The sequence below is a fragment of the Chanodichthys erythropterus genome, chromosome 22 (genome assembly GCF_024489055.1).
Source record: "Chanodichthys erythropterus isolate Z2021 chromosome 22, ASM2448905v1, whole genome shotgun sequence".
NCBI classification, from domain to species: domain Eukaryota; kingdom Metazoa; phylum Chordata; class Actinopteri; order Cypriniformes; family Xenocyprididae; genus Chanodichthys; species Chanodichthys erythropterus.
In genome coordinates, this window is record NC_090242.1 from 28,380,771 (window position 1) to 28,406,085 (window position 25,315).

At 37.5% G+C, this 25,315-nt stretch overlaps 1 protein-coding gene across 8 annotated transcripts in view; it reads left to right on the forward strand.

Moving 5' to 3' along the window:
• The window catches only part of tenm2b (teneurin transmembrane protein 2b), a 249,536-nt gene that overhangs the window by 206,343 nt on the left and 17,878 nt on the right, over positions 1-25,315 (forward strand). For 5 of the 8 annotated variants that reach the window (XM_067375175.1, XM_067375180.1, XM_067375181.1 and 2 more), the window contains 12 exons: positions 2,584-2,789; positions 5,457-5,652; positions 8,218-8,319; positions 15,151-15,345; positions 15,697-15,897; positions 17,046-17,231; positions 17,926-18,072; positions 21,789-21,999; positions 22,090-22,209; positions 22,290-22,551; positions 22,860-23,127; positions 23,475-23,618. In XM_067375175.1, coding sequence (XP_067231276.1) covers positions 2,584-2,789; positions 5,457-5,652; positions 8,218-8,319; positions 15,151-15,345; positions 15,697-15,897; positions 17,046-17,231; positions 17,926-18,072; positions 21,789-21,999; positions 22,090-22,209; positions 22,290-22,551; positions 22,860-23,127; positions 23,475-23,618 — 2,238 coding nt within the window. Of the gene's footprint in view, positions 1-2,583; positions 2,790-5,456; positions 5,653-8,217; positions 8,320-15,150; positions 15,346-15,696; positions 15,898-17,045; positions 17,259-17,306; positions 17,322-17,916; positions 18,073-21,788; positions 22,000-22,089; positions 22,210-22,289; positions 22,552-22,859; positions 23,128-23,474; positions 23,619-25,315 lie in introns of all 8 variants that reach the window. The other 3 variants (XM_067375176.1, XM_067375179.1, XM_067375177.1) reach the window with 2 other exon arrangements.

The window sequence follows — 25,315 nt, forward strand, 5'->3', positions numbered from 1 at the left end:
TTCTTGTGCAATACTATGTTAAGACCACGTTTATGATCACTGGACATTCACTTGCATGAAAATGAAAATGCAGCAGAACATGCAAGAACATATAATTTTACAGAAGTGCCACAGGTACATTTTTCCAATGAAGCCCTGGTTGGTAATGGAAGGACTCTTGTCTGATATTAGATGAACATAATGTAGGAGGAAGGACATCATGTGCAGAGGCTTTAGAGTGCATTTGCTTTCTCTCCTGCTTTGTTTTTCTGAAGTGTTTTTTTTCCCTCTTCACTTTGATGGAGAGCTTTCTGGAGAAGGGCTAGCTGTCCTACAGACACACATGCACACAGACACATGTGTTATGGTGAGCTGTCAGTGGGGGAGAAAAAACATGATGCTGGACTCACACTGATCTCCAGTTTGAATGTTGTTGTTATGCGCATATACAAGAGCCTTTCACATGACTTATGTCAGGACTTCCACATGAAAGTGCTTCTGATAGCGTTATGGAAGAGCAATTTTATGTATGTATATACAATAAAGACCAGACACAGAAAATACAGAAAACAAACAAAAGAGGTCAAGACTGAAAAAATAAAAAAATCACTAAAACCTTGAGGAATCTTTGATCCTTCTATAAGATCACGCCCTTGCTTTGAGGTGATTGATCCTTCACCTGCATTTTCTGCTTGAAACAACATTCACAGGTCATTTGACCTTTTTTGGTGAAACAGAATATTAAAAAATTAAAAATGCATGTGAATTGGGAAAATTGCAACACTCACTCCAACAGAACAACAACTTTATTGGTTAAAAAACACATTGTTTCGACAGTTCAAGGCCATCATCAGCAGAATATTCAGCAGGAAAATATAGGGCATTACTTGATTCACTTGGAATTGAAGGCTCAAAAATGAACAAAATCAATTGCTTTCCTGTTCCAATCCCCACCAAGGGCTATTTTTTTGAAATTCCTAAAGGCAAAGAGGTGCTGATAGTGATCAAGGCATGTAGGCTAAGATGTGTGTACATCGAGGGTCTGCTGATTGGTCAGTTTTAATGTCTCAAATTTGGGTTTCAGTCACATGGTCAAGAAAGCGATAGAAGAAGATTGTTTCTCACAGGCTTCTTTTCTTTGGCTCTTCTCTTCTCTCTTTTTTTTTTTTTTTTGGCTCTTCTTGGGGGCTTTGTTCCTAAGCTCTGCCTTCCATCTCTTTCTCTCTACACTTTCTCTCTCTTGCTTACTCTATTTCTCTTTCTATTTCTCAGGTAACATTCTACATACATGATGGGTACAATTAACTGTTTTATTCAGTTTTATACAGGTACATCTAATTTGTAACCAATTCAAGTGTAACCATAACCATATACTGTTATTAAACCTTCTCAATTGTGTTCCTCAAACTCCTTAGATACTGATACAATCTATCATTTCCTCTAAGGATTGTTAATAGTTTATCATAGTATGTTATTTAATAAATTCATAAGAGTTATTGTAGGTTTATATAAGGCAGGATGATTTGACTGCTCTAGTCATATCCAGACTGAAGTCCATCCATACCAAGACATGGGTGTACGGGTACACTTGTAAGGGGAAAGGAAAGAGCCTTTTTCAGTGGCTCTGATGTAGGCAGTTCTGGCTGATTGAGAGCATGAGGAGTGTGAACTTCAGCTCCAGAGCAGAAGACTCTTCTTATGCACCCTCTCCAGGGGACTTTCTCTTCCCCTTTTTTCTGCTTCCCCGTCTATCTCAATTTCTCCATCTCTCTTTTGCTCTTTGAGTGTGTTGCTCTCTTTCAGCACAGAGCCGTCCATCCATGCTCCGTGTTAATGAGGGAGGTTGGTGCGAGCTCCCACTGGTTACCAGAATGGTCCGCTTTAACCGACCTGTCACTCAGACCTGACACTGCGTATACGTGCGCATGTTCTCCTGCAAAAAGAAGGCTTGATCCGTTTAGAGAAAGAGCCTGCTTGCGCTCTCTCAATTCAATTCCTCTCGTCCTAACTCGTTTAAATGCAGCCAGAGGTTTTTGCAGGCAGGGAAACAGATTGTCTCTGCTTATCAGGGCCCATCAAACATCGAGAACGCCGACTAGACTGACAGCTAACACCAAGCCCACTCATGTTGGCACTGGCCTCTTAGACACAAAAGAGTGTGTTTGTGTGTGTGTACATTGCTTCTGATACCATCAAGGCCATTTGCTGGGTTATTTTCTGATTGGAGTTGCTGCGATCTATCTGCGCTGTCAACATGGCAGCAGTTTTCTCTCTAGAGGACAGACTTAGCAGGTGTAGTGGGAAGGGAAGTGTGCGTGTGTGGCCAGTGCTGTCATGCAGAGGTATTATGATCTCAAGGGAAAAGACAGGGTTTGATTTAGGGTTGATGACTTTGGCAGCCCACACGGCACACTCATTAGCGCATAGCTGCGTCTCTGTGGAATAATATATGTTGACTTTACTTTGTACACATTGCAAATATTTTCACACAGAGCTGAGGATATTCCCCATTCTCCCTGTCTTTGAAAGACTTTCTTTGTGTTTTTTTTTTTTTTTTTTTTTTAATCAAACAAATCTTGTTTATTCTCTTGGCGTCCGTCTCAGGGCCGTGGGTGTTGAAGAACAGCAGTATAAACAGCGGGGAGTTGGAGCTGGGTCAGCGTGTCAGTCAGGATGTTCCTCCAGGCGTCTTCTGGAGGTCTCTGCTTCACCTGCGCCAGCCACACTTCCTCAAGTTCAACATCTCCCTGGGCAAGGACGCACTGTTTGGGGTCTACATGCGGAAAGGCCTGCCTCCTTCACATGCTCAGGTGAGCAAATCGCCTCATGTCTTGTTTCTTCTCTTAAAGGAGCCATGTCCACTTATAATTAAGGTTGAGTATCCAGTTTTTAATCACTTTCAGTTGAGTTTTTGTTAAATGGTTAGTTGACCTAAAACTGAAAAATATTTCATGATTTACTTACCCTCATGTTATTCCAAACCCAGACTTTCTTTCACCTTCAAAACACAAATGAGATATTTTTTATGAAACCTGAGAGATTTCTGTCTGTCCATTAAAAGTCCCTTACACCAAAATAATTAAAACACACCTCATAATCCATATAAATCGGTTCTGTTTAACATATTTGATTTGCTTAATGTATGTGTGTTGTTTTAAAGTAAATAAAAGCCTAAATTAAATTTGTGCATTACATTAAGCAATCTTGTCTCTTCAGAAAACAGAAGACAACTCAATTCATATAGATTACTTTTATGTCTTTATGAACATTTTGAATCGTGAAAGTTTTGGTGGAATGGACTTTCATTGGAGGGAAACAACTTTCAGGTTTCAATAACAATAATTCTTTATTTGTGTTAAGGGTTTGGAAGGACACGAGGGTGAGTCAGTGAAGTTTCATTTTTGGGTGAACTATTCCATTAACGCTCATAAGCTTTATGTCTGAATTGAATATGAAGAGAGACAAAGACTGGGCAGCAAGAAATAATACAATGAGTACTAAACAGACAGTACGTCTTTGCTAGGACAACTGTGTTGCAAATGAATGTCTCTTATGAGCCAGTTCTTTTTAATGAGTCAAAACTCAATGAGTCACAGATTAACTCATTGGTCTGAGAAAGCTTACTCATGGAATGAGTCAGTCGGTTCAACGCTATCTCACGACCAATTCGTACTTATTCTACGAGGTGGCTATTTCGTATAAATTCATACGACCTCACTCGTGCGAATTCGTACGATTTGTCTAAACCCCAGTGACGGTTAGGTTTAGGGGCGGGGTTTGGGGTAGGTCATTCGTATGAATTCATACGAATTTGTCAACTCATAAAATACATACGATTTAGCAAAAAACGTATGAATTAGTACGAGTGAGGTCGTATAAATTCATACGATTTAGCCACCTCGTAAAATACGTACGAATTGCTGTGAGATCGGGTTGGTCGGTTACTGAATCGATACCTACACATTCATTTATTTGGTGCTTCCTTAAAAGTCCCAAATGGCACCATTAATAGACCTAATTTGTTTTTTATGAACACTCTCGTTACACTTTATTTTACAGTGCCATAGTTACATTGTAATTACTCAAGTACTGAGTACTATCAATTAACTAAATGTACTTATTAGGGCTGGGTATTGACAATTTTCACGAATTGATTTGATTACTATTCACACGCTTTCGATTAGATTTGATATTGATTATTTTGGATGAAGTATTTCAGTTACAGTACATGGCAATTTTTCTAGAGGAAAACAATCTCTCAACTAATGCTGTAAACTACACATGTAAGTCAGTTGGTACTACTATAATAATGTTGATGGTTAAATTTACATATTTATATACAAACTCAATTATGTTTTTATTATAAATAAAGTTTAGAATTATATAATCATATGTCTACTCCAATTCGGGTTTTTTTTGTACTGTATATTTTAACATACCCTCAGATGTTTATTCATGTTTATTTTGCGCTGTAACTGGTATTAAAGCGAGGAGAGGATGTTCACATGCGCTCGTGCTGCTGCTTCTCTTTAACTGAGGTGCTAAAGTGATCTGTCACATCACATTAAACAGCGCCAAAACGGTATTTATTTTTTGAATCTCATAATAAGACGGATGTCATTTGAAATCTGAAACTTTGCTTCATGTTAAAAGTAACAAAGCACAAAGATTATTGCGATTTATTGGATGGGAGGCGCTACATATTCTGCTCATTTATCAACTGAAAACAGACTAGACTAATCGATTCTTGGGATTTAAGAATCAATATCGGTCCGTAAAAATGAGAATCGATTAAAATCGAGAAATCAATATTTTTTTACCCAGCCCTAGTACTTAGTATAGAGTTACAGTTAGGGTTAGGGTTTGGTTTAGAGTTAGTTACTTGTAATTATGCATAATTTACTGTTATTACTATATTAAGTACATGTAGTAAAATGTAACTATGGCTCTGTAAAATAACGTGTTACCACATTCTCTAATTTAGAATTAAACAGTCTGCTTTTGAGACTACACAAGTGTTGATCTCTAAATCTATTGGTTGGCACTGTTATGTTCACACTGCCCCGGCAAACACCAAAAGGGTTAACACACTGATCCGAAAAAAAAAACGACCTTTGAAAATTGGGGTTTGTCACCATTTGGTGGGACAGTGTGGGAGCTAGAGCCAGGAAATCTGGTTCTCTATGATGTTCCTCCTTAAAAAGACAGGTTTTTGTTAATTACCATGAAGAGACCATCTGTGTAGACAGGCCTTTTTTCTTTGCAACTTTTTATAATGAATTGTAAATGATTTCCAAATTATCGCTGCATATTTGTCTGCAGCATTTTTACACGTGTCTTGTCACATTTCAGAGTTGTTATCTCCTCTACATTTTGATTTAATTTGACTTTTTTGATTGCCATTACAGTGTTTAGTGAAAGTGACAGCCTGTAGTTCCTTGCCTTGCTGATTGTTTTCTCTCTCTGTGCGTCTTCAGTATGACTATATGGAAAGGCTGGATGGAAAGGAGAAGTGGAGCGTTATCGAGTCTCCTCGTGAGCGGCGCAGTATTCAGACTGTTGTCCAGAATGAGGCGATCTTTGTGCAGTATCTGGACCCCGGCACCTGGCACTTGGCCTTCTACAATGACGGCAAAGAGAAAGAGCCGGTTTCATTCAGCACTGTGGCTTTAGGTACACACCCCTAGCTTTTATTTACACACTAAGGTCAGAATGTTTAAAAAAAAGATGGTGAAATAAAAACTATTTACTAGTAGAGGATGCATTTCACTCCGAGCAGCTTACACAGTACCTGATCAAACCTTAACCTCATATTATATTTCAGTTTGAATGTGTGCAGTTGAAGGAGAGCTGCTTTTTTTTTTTTTTTTTGCTTTTATTTACATTTCTCTTTAGGCCACACAAGGAATAGGTGTATTTGTAAAATAAAAATAAGCACTGAAATATGTTTGTTCAGGGAGTTAAGTCAGTATCCACTATATCTACAAAGGTTGCCATAGTGATGACTTCGCATAATGCCAAAGTCTAGGTTTTCGACAACAGCTGAGAGGAGCTGTCAGTGAGGGATGAAAAAGTGGAAATTTGACATCATGTCTGTCATGATATCAGCAGAGGTGGGAAGTCCAGGGGTCAGAGAGTAAAAGTCCTGCCATATTTTTATCTCATCCACTGAAGCATTAATGAGATAATTAAGTGATTAATTGAGTGATGATTGACCATTTTTGAAGACACCTGATGATAACAAGCAGAATCACCAATGGAGAAATTCACAATTTTAAATTTACCATCATCGAGGTCAGGGTTTGTTTTAGTTGAGCTCTTGACCCTTAACTTTTTAATATTAGATTTAGTTTGGGCAGTTTTAACTGCATTAAAACCAACCAGACAAGCAAAGTTAAAAGATGATCAGGTGGTATTGGTTATGTTTTCACATAATCATTATTTGATCTGAATCACTGAACTCATTTAGAACCCAATCTTAGTTAGATTTACATTATTGATTACAGCAGCACAGTGGGTGGAATAAAAATATCGCAGGACTTTTACTCTCTGACCCCTGGACTTCCCACCTCTGGATATCAGGCAGTGATGCAGAACTCATGAAGCGTATAGGAGGCATTGCTGTATTTTACATATTCATGTACTGTATATATTGTTTAAAAATTCATAAACCATTCACTTGTTCACTTATTCACTTATTCAAAATTCAGAACATAGCAACTGTTGTATGCTTCAATCCATCCATAGACTCTTAAGTATTTTCCTATTAAAATCCAAACAGCGATTTTTTATTTTTTTTGGCCAGGCAGTGTATATTAAAGTACAACCCGAATTCCGGAAATGTTGGGACGTTTTTAAAATTTGAATAAAATTAAAACTAAAAGACTTTCAAATCACGAGCCAATATTTTATTCACAATAGAACATAGATAACATAACAAATGTTTAAACTGAGAAATTTTCCACTTGTTCCACTAAATGAGCTCATTTCAAATTTGATGCCTGCTACAGGTCTCAAAAAAGTTGGCACAGTTGAACAGTTAAACAATTAAAATGTCTCCTTGCTGTTTCGGTCACATTCATTAGACCAATATCGATTCGTAAATCTCAGTCAATCTTTTGGTATATGCTGTAACAGTTGATGAATAAACAGTACATAGTGTGCCTCCCATCCAATAAATCGCAATAGGCTTTGTGTTGCTTTTGATATGGAACAAAGTCTCATATTTCAAATTCTGCCCATTCCATTAAGAAATTCAAGCAATAAATACCATTTTGGCGCTCTTTAGCTTCTGGGTACTCGCCTGTGCGTTATCAAACGCATAGCAAAAGATTCGTGCCAGTTTAATTTTTGTTCTGGATCCAGTGCTCTGCTGCTACATTGGAGCGCACTCGCCACCAGCTGGACAGGGGTGGGAATTACAGTTACAATTTACAATAGATCTGCTACAGTGTGTAGTCTGTCAGCGTGACGGACGGCCTTCAGATTTTTCCGTCACTGATAAAAAAATTCCGTCAAAGACAGACAATTTTCAGTTAACGTGACCTCTGCTTTTAGGACACCTGTGTGAATTGAGGAGAACCAAATTCATACAGCCACTCAAAATAACCTTGAGATTAGTTGTTTACAGTCTGCAAAAATGATTCAGAAAAGTGAAATTAGTTTGGAGAAAAGCTCTACCATAATTTGTTTGCAGATGCCACTTTGATATTTATCTAAAAGAATGACATTCATACATTTTTAAGTGTGGCTTAAGTGTCCAAATATTTTCTGGGTCCACTATATTCATAACAATATGTATGCTTAACTATTCAGTTTGAGGAGAAACACATACACTGTGCTCTTGAGGCCTCTTAGATCTGGAGATCAAATGATCACATACTGTATTAATGTGTGTATCTTCAGTTGATGGCTACTGATGATCTGAAAAGCATAATTTATTTTAGCTTTTATCACAGTCATGGCGTTATATTTCCCATAAGGCTTTGGCAAAATGTGTCAGTAATTCACACATTACCACTGAATTGTCAATAACGCTGACTGAAAGTTCTCATTGCACCATGCTGTGTAAAAGATTATCTCACAAAACGCAAGACAGTTCTTAGTGTTATGACTCGCTTTCTTCTGTCTGACAACAGCGTTTAAAAGGTCTTCTAGATTTGTGAATGTTACATTCCACTGTCCTTCATTAATAACTGAGGGTTGTAAAATGCGTGCGTCTCTTATGTGTCGTCTCAGACTCAGTGGAAGAGTGCCCCCAGAATTGCCATGGCAACGGAGAGTGCATGTCAGGAGCGTGTCATTGCTTCCCAGGGTTTCACGGCACGGACTGCTCCAAAGGTACCGTTTACTGTCACACCGCAGGGATATTTACATAAAAAAATTATGTTTCACATTGCAGCATTTGTCAAAACATTTTTTGTAGTCTTACAGGAAAGCTGTGTTGTATAAAAACATTTTGTGCATGAAACAACACCTCACTTTCACATTAATAAATGCAAATAAATAATATAGTTTATATTTATTATGACAGTTAAGATTTTTCTCATTGTGGTATTATTTTTAAAGGGGTCATGAACTGATTTATTTTTATAATGTTTTCTGCGGTCGACTTATAATGTTATCAAGATTTTGTACATCAAAAACATTCTAATTTAGAAGAAATCAGCTATTTTCTGCCCTATTTTTGACCTGAAAACTTCAGATGTTTTTTTTTTAAATATCTCGTTACTTAGTTGAAACATTTGCCAACACTGTGAAACATGTATGTATATTAAAGACCCCCTGTGGTGAAAATCAAGTTTTTAATGTTGTTTTTATGTCTATGTAGTGTTTTTAATACGCTTTAAGACAAACCATGTGCAAATTCATAAGTCAGCACCATTGCAGAGTATTTTATGTTTAAGACTGCAGTAAACCAAAAACCCGCGGTTTGAAATCGGTGGTGTTTGTGACGTCACAGACTACCTTGTAACCAATCGCAACAACGTGCCCGCGGGCTTTAGCATATCATTAACTATGATTGCTCTGAAGCAGGAAAATCTCAAGAGAAGCCAGGTTATCCTGGTAAATTTTCTGCTGATATGATAAATTGTGTCGATTTATCAATATAGCAAGTCTATTACGATGTTATGATGAAATATATGCCTTTCTCCACTGACGTTCTGAGTTGTTGAAAGCGTTTGTAAGGATACTGATTGTTAGAAGGCAGCTGTCTGACTCTGTCTGAGATGAAGAACGGGAACGGTGTGTGTAACATTAACAAAAAACATTATTAGCTGTTTGATAACGTCCTCAAGCAAAAGGCTAATCATATTAATTCATATTAATTAATGACAGAACTGTCGCAAGGGCTGTGCCAAGCGTGCGAGCGCATAGGGGCTTGCGCTAAGTAAAGTAACAGCCGACTTGAAGTAAAGCCAATAAAGTTCATGTTTTTGTCCTGTAAAACATAGCTAAAACAATATTGCTCTGAGCGTGTGTGTGAGACCGTGATTTGTGTGCATATTCAGTCACTGTGTCCTCGCACGTCAAGTTCTGAGAGAGCTATTCAGTCCATTATAAATTTTAGTGTACCTGATAACTTCACGTAAATATGATGGAAGTCCGTGCTTATTCAAGGATGTGCATTTGTTTCATGTACGGAGAAGACACAGGCTCAATGTTTTTTTTTTAATCTGAAAACTAAAAGCAATGAAATTGTCAAACATCCATTTCCAGAGGAAAATGGCTGAGCGAGTGGAGGCGGGGCTAATTTGCATATTCATTCATCCGTGTAAATTAAAAGAGACAAGAGTGTACAAGCTATTTTTTTTAAATTTTTTTTTTAATATGTCATTTTGGTGATCAATCATGAGTTTTAAGGGGAAAAAAATTACTTACTACAGGGGGAATTTAAATATGCTTTATAAGTCTTGGTTGTGGCAAATAAAGTTGAAGTACTTGGAGTTACCACAGTTATAATTGACAAAGGATGACTTTTCAGGTATTTCATGTAAACAGAATTATGAATGCATTGTTTGTCAAACTGTGATTCTTATAGGCTATTCATAGTTCATTCTATAAAGTAAAAAACATACATTTTCATTTGCAGTGTTGTTTTAAATCAAATGAAGTGTTGTAATGTCTTACTGATTACAAAACAGAAGAAGCCACTCACTGAAGCTTTTAGATAACATCAACTAGCTTTGATCAAAACAATAACAAAGGCAGTGTTCTCTACATGCTTTCTTCTGTATTCAATAATCCAAAGCATTAACCCCATAAATGCCAAAGCAAAGGAAAGACCAGCAAATCACAACTGTTCACAGTTTGACTGCAGTGCTGCAGTGTAAATACTTGTATCAGACAAAGCAATAGTGACACATGGAAAAAACATTGTTACTCACACTTGTGTGTTGCGATCTAATATAGTCCTCATTGCATCATCTTTTATTTTCAGTCTCTCTGAAAAGCCTGCGCTGAATGGTGTCTTGTTTAAAATGAATACAAAATAAAATGAAGCTAACAAACGAACAGTGTCTTACTGATGCGATCTGACTGGAACTTTATTAAAAATAAAGTTCATCCATGCTTTCTTAATGTTAGAATCACAAGGATGGCAAAGCAAAGACTGTTTGTCCACAACTTGTCACTGCAAAATGTCTTCTCCTCAGTGGGATCTCTATCACTTTGTAATCCTGTGTTTGCGTCTTTTTCATATTTACTACTACATGACATGTGTAAATCTGTGGGCGGGGCTAAAGTTGTCTCTTTAGCCCTGCCCACCAATTCACACGTCATGTTGAAGTAGGTGTTGATTTTCCTTTAAAGAGACAGTCTTTTGTCGCACTATTACATCCAGGCCAGGCTCATTAGAAAAAAGCAAAAAGCAAAATATGTTGCGCCATGCATGTTTCACGACAGTTTCAAAGCAAAATGTCCAGTGAGTAGCATTAAAAGCGTGTTCAATTTTTTTCCGGAACAGATGTGACTATGGCAATGTTTTATTATGTTGGAGTTTTTATGCATCAACGCAGTTCTGAATTGAAATGTGAGTGGCGCTAATGCTAGATCACGTTTTAAAATAATGTACACCTACACCAAACCCTAAACATACCCGATAGTGATAACAAAAGCAAATGTGACATAAAAACACAATTGTAACCATGGCGTTTTAGCCTGTTTTTGAACTCATCTTTCAGCTCTTTTACCATGACTCGTTTTTCACGGGATCCGTACCCGAGCTCTTCGTACATTCATTTCTGTACCAGCTGAGCTACACCGAGCAAGTATAACTGAACATATGGAGCTTGTTAAGTGATGCATACGCCAAAATATAATCGTTTACAAATCACGCACTATGGTTTTGAGGTCATAACATAATTGTGCAAGTAGCCACGTGAAGTCTTTATTAATCCATAATCATCATAATTGTGTGTAAACGATTAAAAGTCTTTGCTGTTTTACTGCCTCTAGTGTTCATTTCTGTTAGAAACTGCAGTAATGTGTATGTATTGGTACATATTTTGCGTTTTGCAAAAATGTTGACACGGCTACGTTTTTCCAATGAGTCTGTGTTGATTACGTCATAATGTGACAATCACAGTAAATCAAAACGAGTCATTTTGGCAGCATGGTTTAAAAAAAAAACTGTGTTTGGGCTAACAAGAAAGTTGTGATTTCTTAAACTTACAGGATATTTTTATAGTACAATGACCTCTTATATGTCAAAAGATCAAGGAAAAATAGATTTTTCAATTCATGACCTCTTTAAAAAAAATTAAACACATCCACCCAGTAAAATGACTGTACAGTAACATCATATTTAGTGTTACAATAATGAGAATAGAACAAAGAGTAATATTATAATATTATATTTCTCTTTTGATTTAGAGGTGAATGTGACATGAACATGAGATGAATGAGATTTACCCTGTCATGTTACATGTATGTTACAAGTATATCTAAGTAATATCAAACTTCACCATTATTGTGTCATTTAATGCTTGGTTGCTAGTTAACATTTAGTGGTTGCTAGTTAACATTTAGTATTAGTATTTTTTTTAAAATAACCTTTGTGATCCACTGGATTTATTTTAAATGCCATAAGTTTTATAGATGACCTGATACATGTTTAATTCTGAAGCTGTTATTGGCTCTATGACACGGTCACTTCACTCTGAGATCCAGACGGATGAATTACAACATCACTGATTAATCCCTTCTCAGTTATGCCAAGATGTCTGATGGGATTGTTGGCTTTACTGTGCTAGACCAATCTTTTTGAGTGATGAAGTGCTCTCAGTGGAGGCTTTGTAAAGAGAAATATGTGTGTGAGCTCACCTGAGGCTATAGACAGCTAGTTTATTACTGTCGAATGCTGTCTCCTCTGAGTAGCAGGGAGTACTGTTGATATTGCCACTGAATCTCTCTACCTTAATTACACCTGGCTTAGTCTTTCTTATCACTATATACAGAGAGATCGAGTAACGTTTATGCTGCCTTTGAGGCTGAATAGTGAACACTGTGAAGGACAAGAGTGAGGCATGTTTCTTTTTTTCATTTTCTACATTCATTCATTCTAGATTCTTTTTTATTGAAAACTGAAAGATTTCTAAGAAGAAATAAGTAAGAAAAGTTTCTGCTTAGCTTGAGTATATGCAGGCTAATGTTGAAGAAACTTTTTTGAAAAAGTAAACAAAATTAGATAACTACATTGTAACCTTTTAGGGGGCAATACATGGTATGTTTCAGATTATATAATTATATAATATCAGATATACTTCTAATTTAATCACAGCACTATATTCTGGCTCAAAAACAATGAATGTTTTTAAATAAATGACTCTTGATTAGGATGACATTATACTTGAAGAAAGAAATGTACTTTTAAATTCTGTTCTAAAAGATGCGGAATTCCTCCAGAGATTTTACACAGAAATTTTTATTTATCTTTAATAATCTGATTCATCTGAGCAAACAGGTTTACTTTTTTTATTAAAGAAATTAATACTTTTATTCAACAAGGACACATTAAATTGATCAAAAGTGACAGTAAAGGCATTTATTACAAAATATTTCTATTTCAAATATATGCTGTTCTTTTGAACTTCCATCAAAGATTATTAAAAACAAATATGCATCAAGGTTTCCACAAAAAAATATAAAGCAGTAAAACTGTTTTCAACATTGATAATAATAAGAAATGTTTCTTGAGCAACAAATGACTGCAGTACGATGTACATTTTAGGACATCCTCAGACCTAAAATGCCAAAAAGGCATCATGCCTCAGACTGAAAGGCTTCAGGTCTGAGGAAAAACAATGTGTGGTGTCAGATCTCATACAATTAGGCATTGGGTGAAACGGACTCACACTAAAAGGCCTCAGGCATAAAAGGCATCAGGCCAAATGGACTTATAATGCCCTAATATATTCCCTGAAAAATTTAATTAAGTTCTTCGCTTTTACATTAGAGAACACGCTGATTTTCACAATGGTCTGCAGAATTAAAAAAAATGGACTCTGACAGTAGGTGGCGCTTATGGAATGGCAGAAATAAAGCTGTTTCCCAGGAAACTTCTGTACACAAAGCAGAGTTGTGCTTATAGTAACAGTCTAATAGCTCCAAAGATCTCTTTAACTTCACTATAGTTTGCCAACATAGACATACGTGTCTCTCCGATTCTGAATCTATTCTGTACCACTTCTGAACCACGTGCACGTGACGTCACATTAAGGCAGGGCAAAACTTCCATGGTGAGCCCGTTTCACCTTATGCCTTTTTGTCTGAGGCCGTTTCGTCCGAAGCCTTAATGTCCTGATGCCTTTTAGTCTGAGGCCGTTTCGCCCAATTGCCTAAATGTATGAGGTCTGACACCTGAGATTGTTTTTCCTGAGACCTGAAGCCTTTTAGGCGTCCCAAATGGTACCCTAAACCCTCACAGTCTTCCTCTGAGTCCGTGCTTTCGTGACATAATGGCCTTGAGTGCCAGGTAGAAGTCCTCTGTGTAGCTCACAGACTAGCGGCCACAAAGGGGGTGCTCTCAAACACACTTCTGAAAGCTTAAATGACGAATGGGACACTATACAGTCTTGTGGACTTAACGGATACACGCACACAGCGGCCATTGTAAGTCCACAAGATCGAAAGTGCACATGAAGAGTGCCATTTGGGACAGGGCCTTAGTCTGAGGCATGATGCATTTTCATCATTTGACTGAAGTCTTAGGATGTCCTAAAATGTACACTGTGTACTGCTGATCCATCAAAGTAATAAATTACATTTTAAAATATGTTAAAATAGAAAACAGTTATTTTAAATTGTAATAATATTTCACAATATAATTTTTCATTTCTGTTTTTACTCTATTTTTGATCAAATGAATAAGTATGGAGCCCCACACATGACATGCAGGAAAAAAAAAATAGTAGGCTTAATCGTGCACATGCTTTACTAAGTCATTCCCTCAATATATAAATCATGCGCACAAATTACACAAATTATTTTTTCTTGCATGTCATGTGTGGGGCTCAGTAAATAAGAGCACAAGATACTCAAAAAACTCTTACTGACACCAAACTTTTGAACGGTAGCGTATGATATGTATCAGATTATAGTATTTATAATTAAATCTCAGCAGTAAAAACAATGAGGGTTTTTTAATTAATGACGTTTGATTAGGGTGACATTACACCTAAAGAGTATATGTATTTCGCTATAAAAGATGCCCATGGAGTTGATTCTACATAGTGACTGGAATTGGTGAATCATTTCTTTTCTTTCTTATTCATCTAAACAAACCAGTTCACTAAAACCAATCAGACATCCCAAGGCCACGTACATGTCAGGACAGCTCAGGATGGTGCATTTGATTATTGCCAGAAAACAATGACATAAAATACTAGTAAAACTGGCTGAAAACAGCTAAAAAGCTGTAGTTAGGTATTCTGATTTGGGGATTCACAGCCCTTGACGCACAGTGTTTTCATACAGTTCATTTGTGGATACAGTGGATTTGTTTGAATTAACTCTATGCTTCATTTTTCTCTTATCTTATCTAACATTTCATACCTGAACTTCTCTCAATGAAGCTGGTTTTCACTAATTCCTCTCAAACATCCTCGTCTTCTGTCCTTCCCTCACTCCCTCATTTGTTTCCCCTCCTGCATGCTTTCGTCTCCATTGCAGTGGCTTGTCCCGTTCTGTGCAGTGGGAACGGGCAGTACAGCAAGGGTGTGTGCATGTGCTACAGCGGCTGGAAGGGGCTGGAGTGCGACGTGCCTCAGGGTCAGTGCATGGACCCCAGCTGTGGCGGTCACGGGACCTGCGCCCAGGGCAGCTGCACCTGTGAAGCGGGTTACCGTGGGGAGTCCTGCGAGGACGGTAATGAGCGTGTTGACAGCTTCTCGTTTTCAAAACTTTTTCCAGCACTCTCAGAAAAACCTCTTCCTCTGAGAATCTCAGATTTCAAATGTCTGCTAGAAAAGCATGCTGATACAAGCATAATAAACTTTATTAAAGTGATGAAATTCAGTCTATTGATCGGGCTTTTAAGAAATTGGGCAGAAACCGAGTCTCTGAGCACATGTTCATATGAGCAGCTGGTTGCTGAAAGTGTAGAGATCCCAGAGGTGAGTTTAGGAGAGAGAAGTGAAAGATGAGGAGGAAAGTGAAAAGAAAAAAAGAGAATGAGAGAAAAAAGCTTTTTCAAATGCTCTATTTCTTTCTCTCCAGTGGACTGTCTTGACCCCACATGTTCTGGACATGGCAGCTGCGTGTCCGGTCAGTGCCACTGTAAACCAGGTTGGTCTGGACCTCTATGTGATGTGTCAAGAGCCCAGTGCCCGGATCAGTGCAACGGCCATGGATCCTACAGCCCTGATACTGGCCTCTGCAGCTGTGACCCCAACTGGATGGGCCCTGACTGCTCCACGGGTGTGTTCCCATCAGCGATTTTCACCTCCTCTCTTCTCAAGCTGTGCTGCGATGTATTCCAATCTTTCTTTTTCATCCATCTACACTCTCGGGGGGATCTGCTAAGCATGAATTGCACTCGCTGATAGCGGTGTTAATTTGCACTCGCTGCATGTGCTGTTTTAGCACCTGATTCATATGAAAATAATACACACTTCAAGAAATTAGTGGACGCAATTCAAACTATTGTGGATGAGGTGCAATCTAAAATAAGCTTCATAAATAAAATATTATTATAATAAATATATATATTAAAAAAAATAGCGCAGATAGCTCTCTAGATAGTAAACTGGATATATCTGTTAACCCTCTGGTCCTCTTCGTTTCATGACGGCCATTTTTTGACCGCGAAGGATCCAGGTGTGACTTTTTTTTCTTCTTTTTTGACCCTTTAGTAATCATGTCCATGATTTTTTTGTGTGTGTTCACATGCTAATGCAACAAAAGTCACCAAGTGTCATTCCATTCCAATGAAGCAAAACGTAAAATTGGACCCGGATAAGACCAGAGAGTTAAGACTGTGGGTGATTAGTAAATAATATGCAGGGTTTTTTGTGCTCAAATGTGCATGTTTACAAATTGTGTATAGGTAATAGATAATATAGATGTACACTACTGTTCAAAAGTTTGGAGTTGGTACAATTTTTAAAATCACCAAGGATTTTTCAGGATTATTTGATGAATAAGTTCAAAAGAACAGCATTAATTTGAAATAGATTACCATTATAATTATATTTACTGTTACTTTTAGTCAATTTAATGCATCCTTTCTGAGTAAAATTCTTGATCTTACTCACAAAATCTTACTGACTCCAAACTTTTGAACAGTAAAGTCAATAATACAGCTATTTTACTGTGCTATTGACATAAATGGCATTCAGTACAATAATTTGTATTTTTTGGCAGTGTAATTATTTACATTGCCAAAGCATTTGCAGATTTTCAGCAGATCATTAAAACAGTCAAATAGTACAGCCAAATAGCAATTAAGTAAAATAACAGAATAAAACTGCAAATTGCTTACATTTGACAGAATCAATAATAATTAAAGTAATTAAGAAGGATAAAATAAAAAGTGTAAAAACAACTCTCTCTCTCTCTCCCTCCAGAGGTTTGTTCAGCAGATTGTGGGAGCCATGGCGTGTGTGTCGGGGGCGTTTGCCACTGTGAGGAGGGCTGGACAGGCACAAGCTGTGACCAGAGACTGTGTAACCCACAGTGTGTGAAACATGGGACCTGCAGAGATGGCAAGTGCCAGTGTGAACAGGGCTGGAACGGAGAACACTGCACCATCGGTAAACACACACACATGCTTTTCTCCTGCTTTGAAGCTTTGAGCTAGTCAAAGGCATTTCCCTCGGTTCTGTGAGACTTTTTCAAAGACTTTTCAGCTGCTGTTTTGTCGTTACTTATTGATTGATTTACTCATGTTTGCATCAGCACATGTACATAAACATATTTGTGCGTATGATTATGTTTGTGTGTGTTGTCATTGTTTTATAATCACATTCAGAGCAAAGGACACAGTCTTCGCTGTGTGATCCGTATCTATAAGAATATTAAATGACTTGTTGAGCTCTGGAGTCCAGCTGGAAGAAGAATACTAATGGATGCCGCTTTGGTTGCATGTGTTAGTATGCTTGTTTTCATGCTAATGAGTATAGTTCTCCCTCTCTGCCACTGTTTTCACATCATTGTTTTCAGACAATTAAAGCTGATGGATTCTGTGCACACAACACATCTTGACGCTGAATACACCATCCAAAATGTAGCAGTCAAACCAAAGTCATCTATAATGGTTTCGCTTGGGTTCATTGATAATAAATGTCCATCAAGAGTTTGTCTGACAGTTTTGCATGCTGTCGGTATGGTAGTGAGTTTTAAGTGGCAAGTAACATTTCCCCTGGTGTTTCTTATGGGGATCAAACTAAATCATGTCATATCCAATATAATCACAAAATTGATCAATCTCTCCCTTTCCTCTTTCAGATGGTTGTCCAGGGCTGTGCAATGGGAATGGGCAATGCATCATGGGTCAGAACAGCTGGCACTGTGAGTGTCACACTGGCTGGAGAGGGCCAGGCTGCAGTGTTGCCATGGAGACCTCCTGCAATGACAATAAGGACAATGAAGGAGGTAAGAAATGCATGATGAATGCATAAATTGTTTCATCCCCTCATTTGACCTCATCTGCATCATATCTTTCAAGACTTGAAGGGAAAAACTGAACTGATGAGATGAGAACTTTGGTTAGAAAAGTTATTATCTCACTAGTCTAAAGGCCTGTTCACACAATCTCTTTAGACCTACACTAACTTTCATTTGCCATCGATGAGGCAGATTTTTTTTTTTTTTTACGGAGAGGTGTTCTGATTTTATTTCTTTGCACTGTGAATAAAACTGACCAAACAATAAGATTGGCCTTTTTGGTCATGTGCCCTGAGCAGCTACACATATATAAAAACTATGACTTGTTGGCATTCACAATCAAGTATTTTGCTAAGTGACAGTGAATAGCAGAGGAAAAAAGCCACAAACGGCTCTCCTGTTTCAGTTTTCTTGTATTTGGTGTTGTTTGATGAACATCATAGTGAATACAAAAATCTGAACAACTGTTGAAAACGTGTAAATAAATACTGTTGACTTTTCTCTGTGACAAGCAGGCATCAGAAATGGAAAGGTAAAAGAAATGTTAATTTCTTCTTTTCTGTAAGTGCCATCTATTGTCAGAGAGAGAGTTAGCATGTTGACTCAGCCTGACTGCCTTTCTTATGCGTTGGTTTGAACAGACAAATTGTATGCGAAAATTATTTATGTATTTATTTACAAAAACTGGAGGTATTGATATATCAAATTAATTTGCCACAATTCATATTGTAATTCTGGAATCTTCTAACAATGCATGTTCTTCAGTAAAAACTAAAAAGGTTATATTTTATACCTTTTCCCCTGATATTTTAAAATTTAAACTATTTAACGTCTCATGGTTCTCTGATGTTGGTTAATGGTCATCAGGGTCAAAATAAAAAATTAATATATATGGAATTAATATAACTGGGACTTTATGGAAAGCTAATAATGAATATATTATATATATATATATATCATTGACAAATAATGTTTTTTAAAAAATGTTTTTTTTAAAAACATAACAGAGATATAATTCATTTAAGTGTTAACAATGAGATTATGTGGTTTTATAATCAATCAACACTGCTTTTGTTCTGCTTTTTTTTTTACAATATGGACAAAATTTGTCATCAAAAAAGTCATTCCATAACCAAAATTTCGGTTTTAACAAATGACACTTTTGGTTATACCGAATTACAATATTTTCAAACAATGCTAACAGGATGATTAAAGGACAATCAAACATTTTATATTTAGTACAAGTTTTTAAAATATTACATTTTCCATGTTTTATAGCAGTTGTACCAAATGACCTGATGTTTTGGGACATGCGTATGAGCAATTGAAAACATGAATTTTTCAAATAGTTAAGAGAGTTAGTTGCTTTGCTTCAAGTTACTTTGTGTCTGAATGATGTCACATCTTCTCACATGATACTGACCACATGACTTGTGTGTATATATATATATATATATATATATATATATATATATATATATATATATATATATACACACACACACACACACACATTCTTACATATATATGTATATATCAACTGATGCTTTGTGGCAGTTTATTAGGCGATATGATGCTCTGCACGGCTGGATAGAGCAGCTCCAATCAACCGTATGAAAGGTGATGCGTCTGTTGGCTGGCTGAGAGAGGATTTGAAACTACTTCAAAGCAGAATGATTATATAACAGGTGGATGTTCAGAGTCAGCCCTAAGCACCAAGCGTCTCCTCTAGACCAATAAAGAGCACAGAGGGGCTTTTAGAAAGAGCTGTTTGTTGTGTCTTGTTTTAAAATGTTTTCTTTTTCCATGCTTTGTCTTCTCTTTTGTGTTCTCTCACTCTCTTATATACACGCCCCGGCAAACACACAGGTGTTTGAACAAACCTCTAACCATTGGTATTAAGTTGTTGTGGTCACATTAGTCTTAGAGCATGAGAAAATACTTTGGGCCCTCTAATCTAAATGTTCTTTCAAAATATATATTATTAGAATAGGGAGAATTATATATAGAAGGGGGAAGGGGATTGGGAAGTGATCTCAGTCTCTGCTAGACCATCAAACGTGATTTAATTTAACTTAATTAGCTGTAATGAAATTTATTTCATCTTAATTATACTTCTTGTGTAAGATGATCACAAAATACTGTTTGAACGCACTGCTTAGTCTAACCCAGACACAAACAGCACAAAGAAAAATGTCCTCCAGACATACACAACTGCGTGCTTTTTTATTCTCTCTCTTTTATTTGCCCTTCGTTTGGGGGTTACTTCACTGAAGCTTCAGAGATCAGAGAGCACCAGGCAAAACAACATGGAGCAAACATTTCTGGCAACAGGCGCTTGTTGTGAGTTTGTTCCGGATCAAGAAAGACCCATTTAGGGAGAAGGGTTGAAAGGGTGTGCATGTACAGTGCATTGCGATATGCAGCCAGTAAGAGACGGGAAGAGACAGAGAGAAAGATCAAACAGGAAGGGAAGCTCTCAGGGGGTGTGAGCGATGCCCTCTGTGACTTTGATGTAAGTTCTCTAAAAGTGAAACCGGTGTAGAGAGCGAAACTAGAGCATCATTCGATTCAATGATCACTTCTATCAGCTGGGCTCATTACCACAATGGGGATAAATAAATATATTTGTTCAATTTAAAAGAATTTCCGTAATGATAAGAAATTCCGCATTTGAGCTCATTATGGGTTTTTTAATCACATTATTTGTCTCCCTCTCTTGACATCAAAGCAATGCAGGGTTTTGAACTGAGAAGGGTTCATCAAAAGTACACACTCTGAGAATAAGATGGCAGCCGAACAGAGAGACTTCAGAAGTCGCTTTAAACCATCTGCCACTCTGAAACCATGAAACTGTGTGTGCTTGAGATGTCAAATGTGCTGGTACTTCTGAAACCAAGTCAATAATAGATAAAAAAAAAAAAAATACAGGTCTTTCTATAGTATTGATAATATTGGGTATAAAAAATAAATTCAGTACTTTGGTAAATGCAGCTGCACACATGAAAAAAACACTTAATATTATAAATATTTTTTTTTTATGTTTTTACACTCATCTAGGCTGCATTTATTTGAATATAGTAAAACAGTAAGGTTGTGAAACATTATTACAATTTAAAATAACTATTTTCTATTTTAATACATTTTAAATTTTATTTTAATCCTGTGATGGCAAAGCTGAATTTTCAGCATCAGTCTTCTCCAGTCTTCAGTGTCACATGATCCTTCAGAAATCATTCTAATATGATGATTTGCTGCTCAAGAAACATTTATTATTATCAATGTTGAAAACAGTTGTGCTGCTTAATATTTTTGTGGAAACATTATTTGTTTTCAGGATTCTTGGATGAATAGAATGTTCAGAAAACAGTATTTATTTGGAATAGAGATCTTTTGTAACATTATAAACGTATTTAATGTAATCAATTTAATGCATCCTTGCTGAATAAAATAATTTCTTTAAAAAATATCTTACTGAACACAAACTTTAGAAAATGTATGTGAAGGCTTTTTTCTATTGTTAATATTATATATTCAGTAGATGTTGAGAAACTGACACTGGCATTTCTATCAAGAACTGATTTTTTGGTATCGTGACAACCCTAGTGTGGGTTCATTTTCATGCAAAATTCATGTGTCACACTGCTAATGCATGCTACAGATCTAAAGTTTTTATGACATGTGGTGACATCTTTTCCACTCAGATGGTCTTGTTGACTGCATGGATCCGGACTGCTGCACGCAGAGCTCTTGTGTGACCAATCCTCTGTGCCGTGGATCACGTGACCCACTCCAGGTCATTCAGCAAAGCCAATCAGAGGTCCAGAAAGTCCCTTCCTTTTATGACAGAATCAAGATGCTTGTGGGTAAAGACAGCACTCACGTTATCCCAGGAATCAACCCCTTCAATGCCAGGTACCTCATCTGCCCTTTGCTGTGATGGACTAAATGACATGGTTTATCATGCTCTAATATTACTTTTTGTATTTGTGTGTGTGTGTGCAGCTTGGCATCTCTAATACGAGGTCAGGTTTTGACCTCAGATGGCACTCCTTTGGTGGGCGTCAACGTGACCTTTGTGAAGTACCCTCACTATGGTCACACCATGACCCGCCAGGATGGCACGTGAGTAAATTAAAATTATTTGAACCCCTTTGGCCGTTGAATATGTGCTGAAGTATGTTTCCTGTGCCGGTTCTCTCTAGTTTTGATTTGGTGGCCAACGGCGGAGGCTCTCTTACTTTACGGTTCGAGCGGGCTCCGTTTCTGAGTCAGGAGCGGACGGTGTGGCTGCCCTGGAATCGCTTCTACGCCATGGACACTCTTGTGCTACAAACAGAGGAGAAAACCACGGCCAGATGTGACCTAAGTGGTTTTGTCAGGCCAGATCCTGTGGTGCTTCCCTCCCCACTGTCCTCCTTCTTCAGCTCCAACCCTTCAGAGAGACACATCCTCCCTGAGAGCCAGGTGCTACATTCAACACCGCTCCTATCACGTCTTATTTCTGTCATGTTCGTGTAGGTCGTTACACTCTTCTGTTAGCTTTTTATTTGCCTTTCATGTTCTCTATTACTTTTCCTCTTCACTCTCGGCTGGTCTTTTGTTGTTAATCTCCGTTTTCACTCCCTTTGAATCATTTAATTCCTCATACCTTCTCGCATTTTCTCTCAGCTCTCATCTCTTTTATCTCCTTTCCGAGGCCGTATTTCAAGACTGACTGCATCTGCAAGAATTTTTGATTCGTAGCATTACTTTTCCTTCCTCTCTGTGTCCAGGTCCTTCACGAGCAGGTGGAAATTCCCGGCACTAGTCTTAAACTTTGCTATCTGAGCTCCAGGACCTCAGGCTACCTCTCGCTGCTCAAGGTGATCATGACTCCAGCTCTAGTGCCTCTCAGCCTGGCCAAAGTGCACCTGATGGTGGCTGTGGAGGGCCATCTCCTCCAGAAATGGTTCCATGCCTCCCCTAACCTGGCGTACACTTATATCTGGGACAAGACTGATGCGTACAGGCAGAGGGTCCACGGCCTGACTGAGGCTTTGGGTAAGTGATATATGGAGTCATGGAAACAGGTGTATTTCAGCTGTTATCTTGTTTCTTGTCTACGCCTTTGTCTGTTCCCCAGTGTCTTCTCTTAATTTGAGCTCCAAAACATAGATAGTTTCAGAGTTTAATGAGACTGTCTGTCTCTCATCCATTATTGTGTATGCCAGCGGCAAGTTCCTCCTGTGAGCTAATGAATTGTTATGTCCCCGCTCGGTGATGGAGGGTTTAATTAAGATAGCACAGCTTTGCTCTTCCTCTAAGTGTCTTCTCTCACTGTCATTTTCTCCTTCATTCTTCACATTTCTTTCCTATCCCTATTTCAATCTGTCAATCTTTCTCTTTAGTGTCTGTGGGGTACGAGTATGAGACGTGTCCCAGTCAGATCTTGTGGGAGAAGAGGACAGCTGTTCTGCAGGGATATGAGCTCAACCCCTCGAACTTGGGCGGATGGTCTCTAGACAAACACCACATGCTGAACATCCGCAGTGGTACGATACAGAAACACCCATTCAAACAAAAGTTAAAGAGTTAGTTCACCCAAAAATGAAAATTCTGTCATTAATTACTTACCCTCATGTCGTTCCACACCCAACAGACCTTCTTTCATCTTAGGAACACAAATTAAGATATTTTTGATTAAATCCAAGAGGTTTTTTATTAGTCTATTAGGTTTTTTGTTACTCTGGCGTTTTGAGTGGTATACTAGGGGTTCACTTGCTTGCAGGGTGTCTGCAGAAGAATATAAAATTAAAATAATAAAATATTTAAAATTTATTTAGATAAAATTCCCTAATTGTACATGAAGACTGTTTCATTTTCTATTTTAAGGAGTGATCAGAAATCATGAGAATAATGACAGTTATTTTTATTCAATTGAACTGACAGCTGTAGTTGTTTTTTTGTTTGTTTGTTTGGGGGTTTTTTTTTGGGGGGGGGGGGGGGGTAACACTTTATTTTAGGGTCTTTTACCTAGTTGCTTATTATCTTGACTATTACTAGAATATTGGCTGTTTATTTGTACTCTTAAAACACATATTAATTCCTTATTCTACATTATACTTATTCTTAATCCTACCCAATACCTAAACTTAAAGGTGCTAAAGAGGATGTTTTGTTTTATACATTTTTGCAATATTACTTGAAACTGTCTTTACTAACTGATAAAAGACTATTTATTAGGTGCACTGAAAGGAATAACATTAATATACATCATCTGTGCACGAGGTAGGGCCTTAAAAACATCAGCCAATCGTTTACGTGATCATCGCGTAAACGATTGGCCCTCCGGCTTGTCAATCACTGCCATGACGTTCCTTGTGAGAGACGAGCGCGGCTGCACGCTCCAGTAACTTTCCACACTCCACAGGCGCCGCATGCAATGTTTTTGTCAGGAGACAGGAGTAACAACTGCAGATTATGAGTTACCTGCGGTGAGTCCGACATAATGAATCCACTAACACGACACAGCGAATGCCGGTGGTAAACACTCGTGTTCCAATACTCGTGCACGAGTTTTGGGAGGCGTTCCCTTGAAATGAGCCGTGAAGGAGCGGGGCTGTTCTTACGCATGCGCTCATTTCAAAAACTCAGTAACAGTCTTTGGTTTCTCAGTCGACGAAATGATCCTCTATATCACCTTTAACAACTACCTTACTAACTATTAATAAGCAGTAAATTAAGAGTTTATTGAGGGTAAAGCCATAGTTAATAGTAAATTTGTGTTCCTCATACTAAAGTGTTCCTTTTTTTTTTGGTTTATACATTTAATATTACTTTAATGGTGGGTAGACAAAGCTTACAGACTACTTAACAAAAAGTAAAAAGTTTCCAGATAATCTCTCTATTCTGCAATTCTCTTAATCCTCTATAGGGTCACTGGGGTTTCCAGAAAATATTTTATGCATATTTATGAAGAAAAAAAAAATTATGAAAAAAAAAAAAAACAATAAAATGGTTCCTTTCATGGGCATATGTGTGCATAAATCTCCTTAACAAGTACCCAAGTAGTCAAAATGATCAAGATGATCAACACAGAAACAGTATTTCCATCTCACACATACACCCTTAATGCATATTAATAAAATAAATCAAAATCTTGCATATTATGTTGTAGTATAACAACAATACATACTTGTTATTTGACAAGAGAACACAATGAAATGGCTGATATATTTACAGGTTAAGA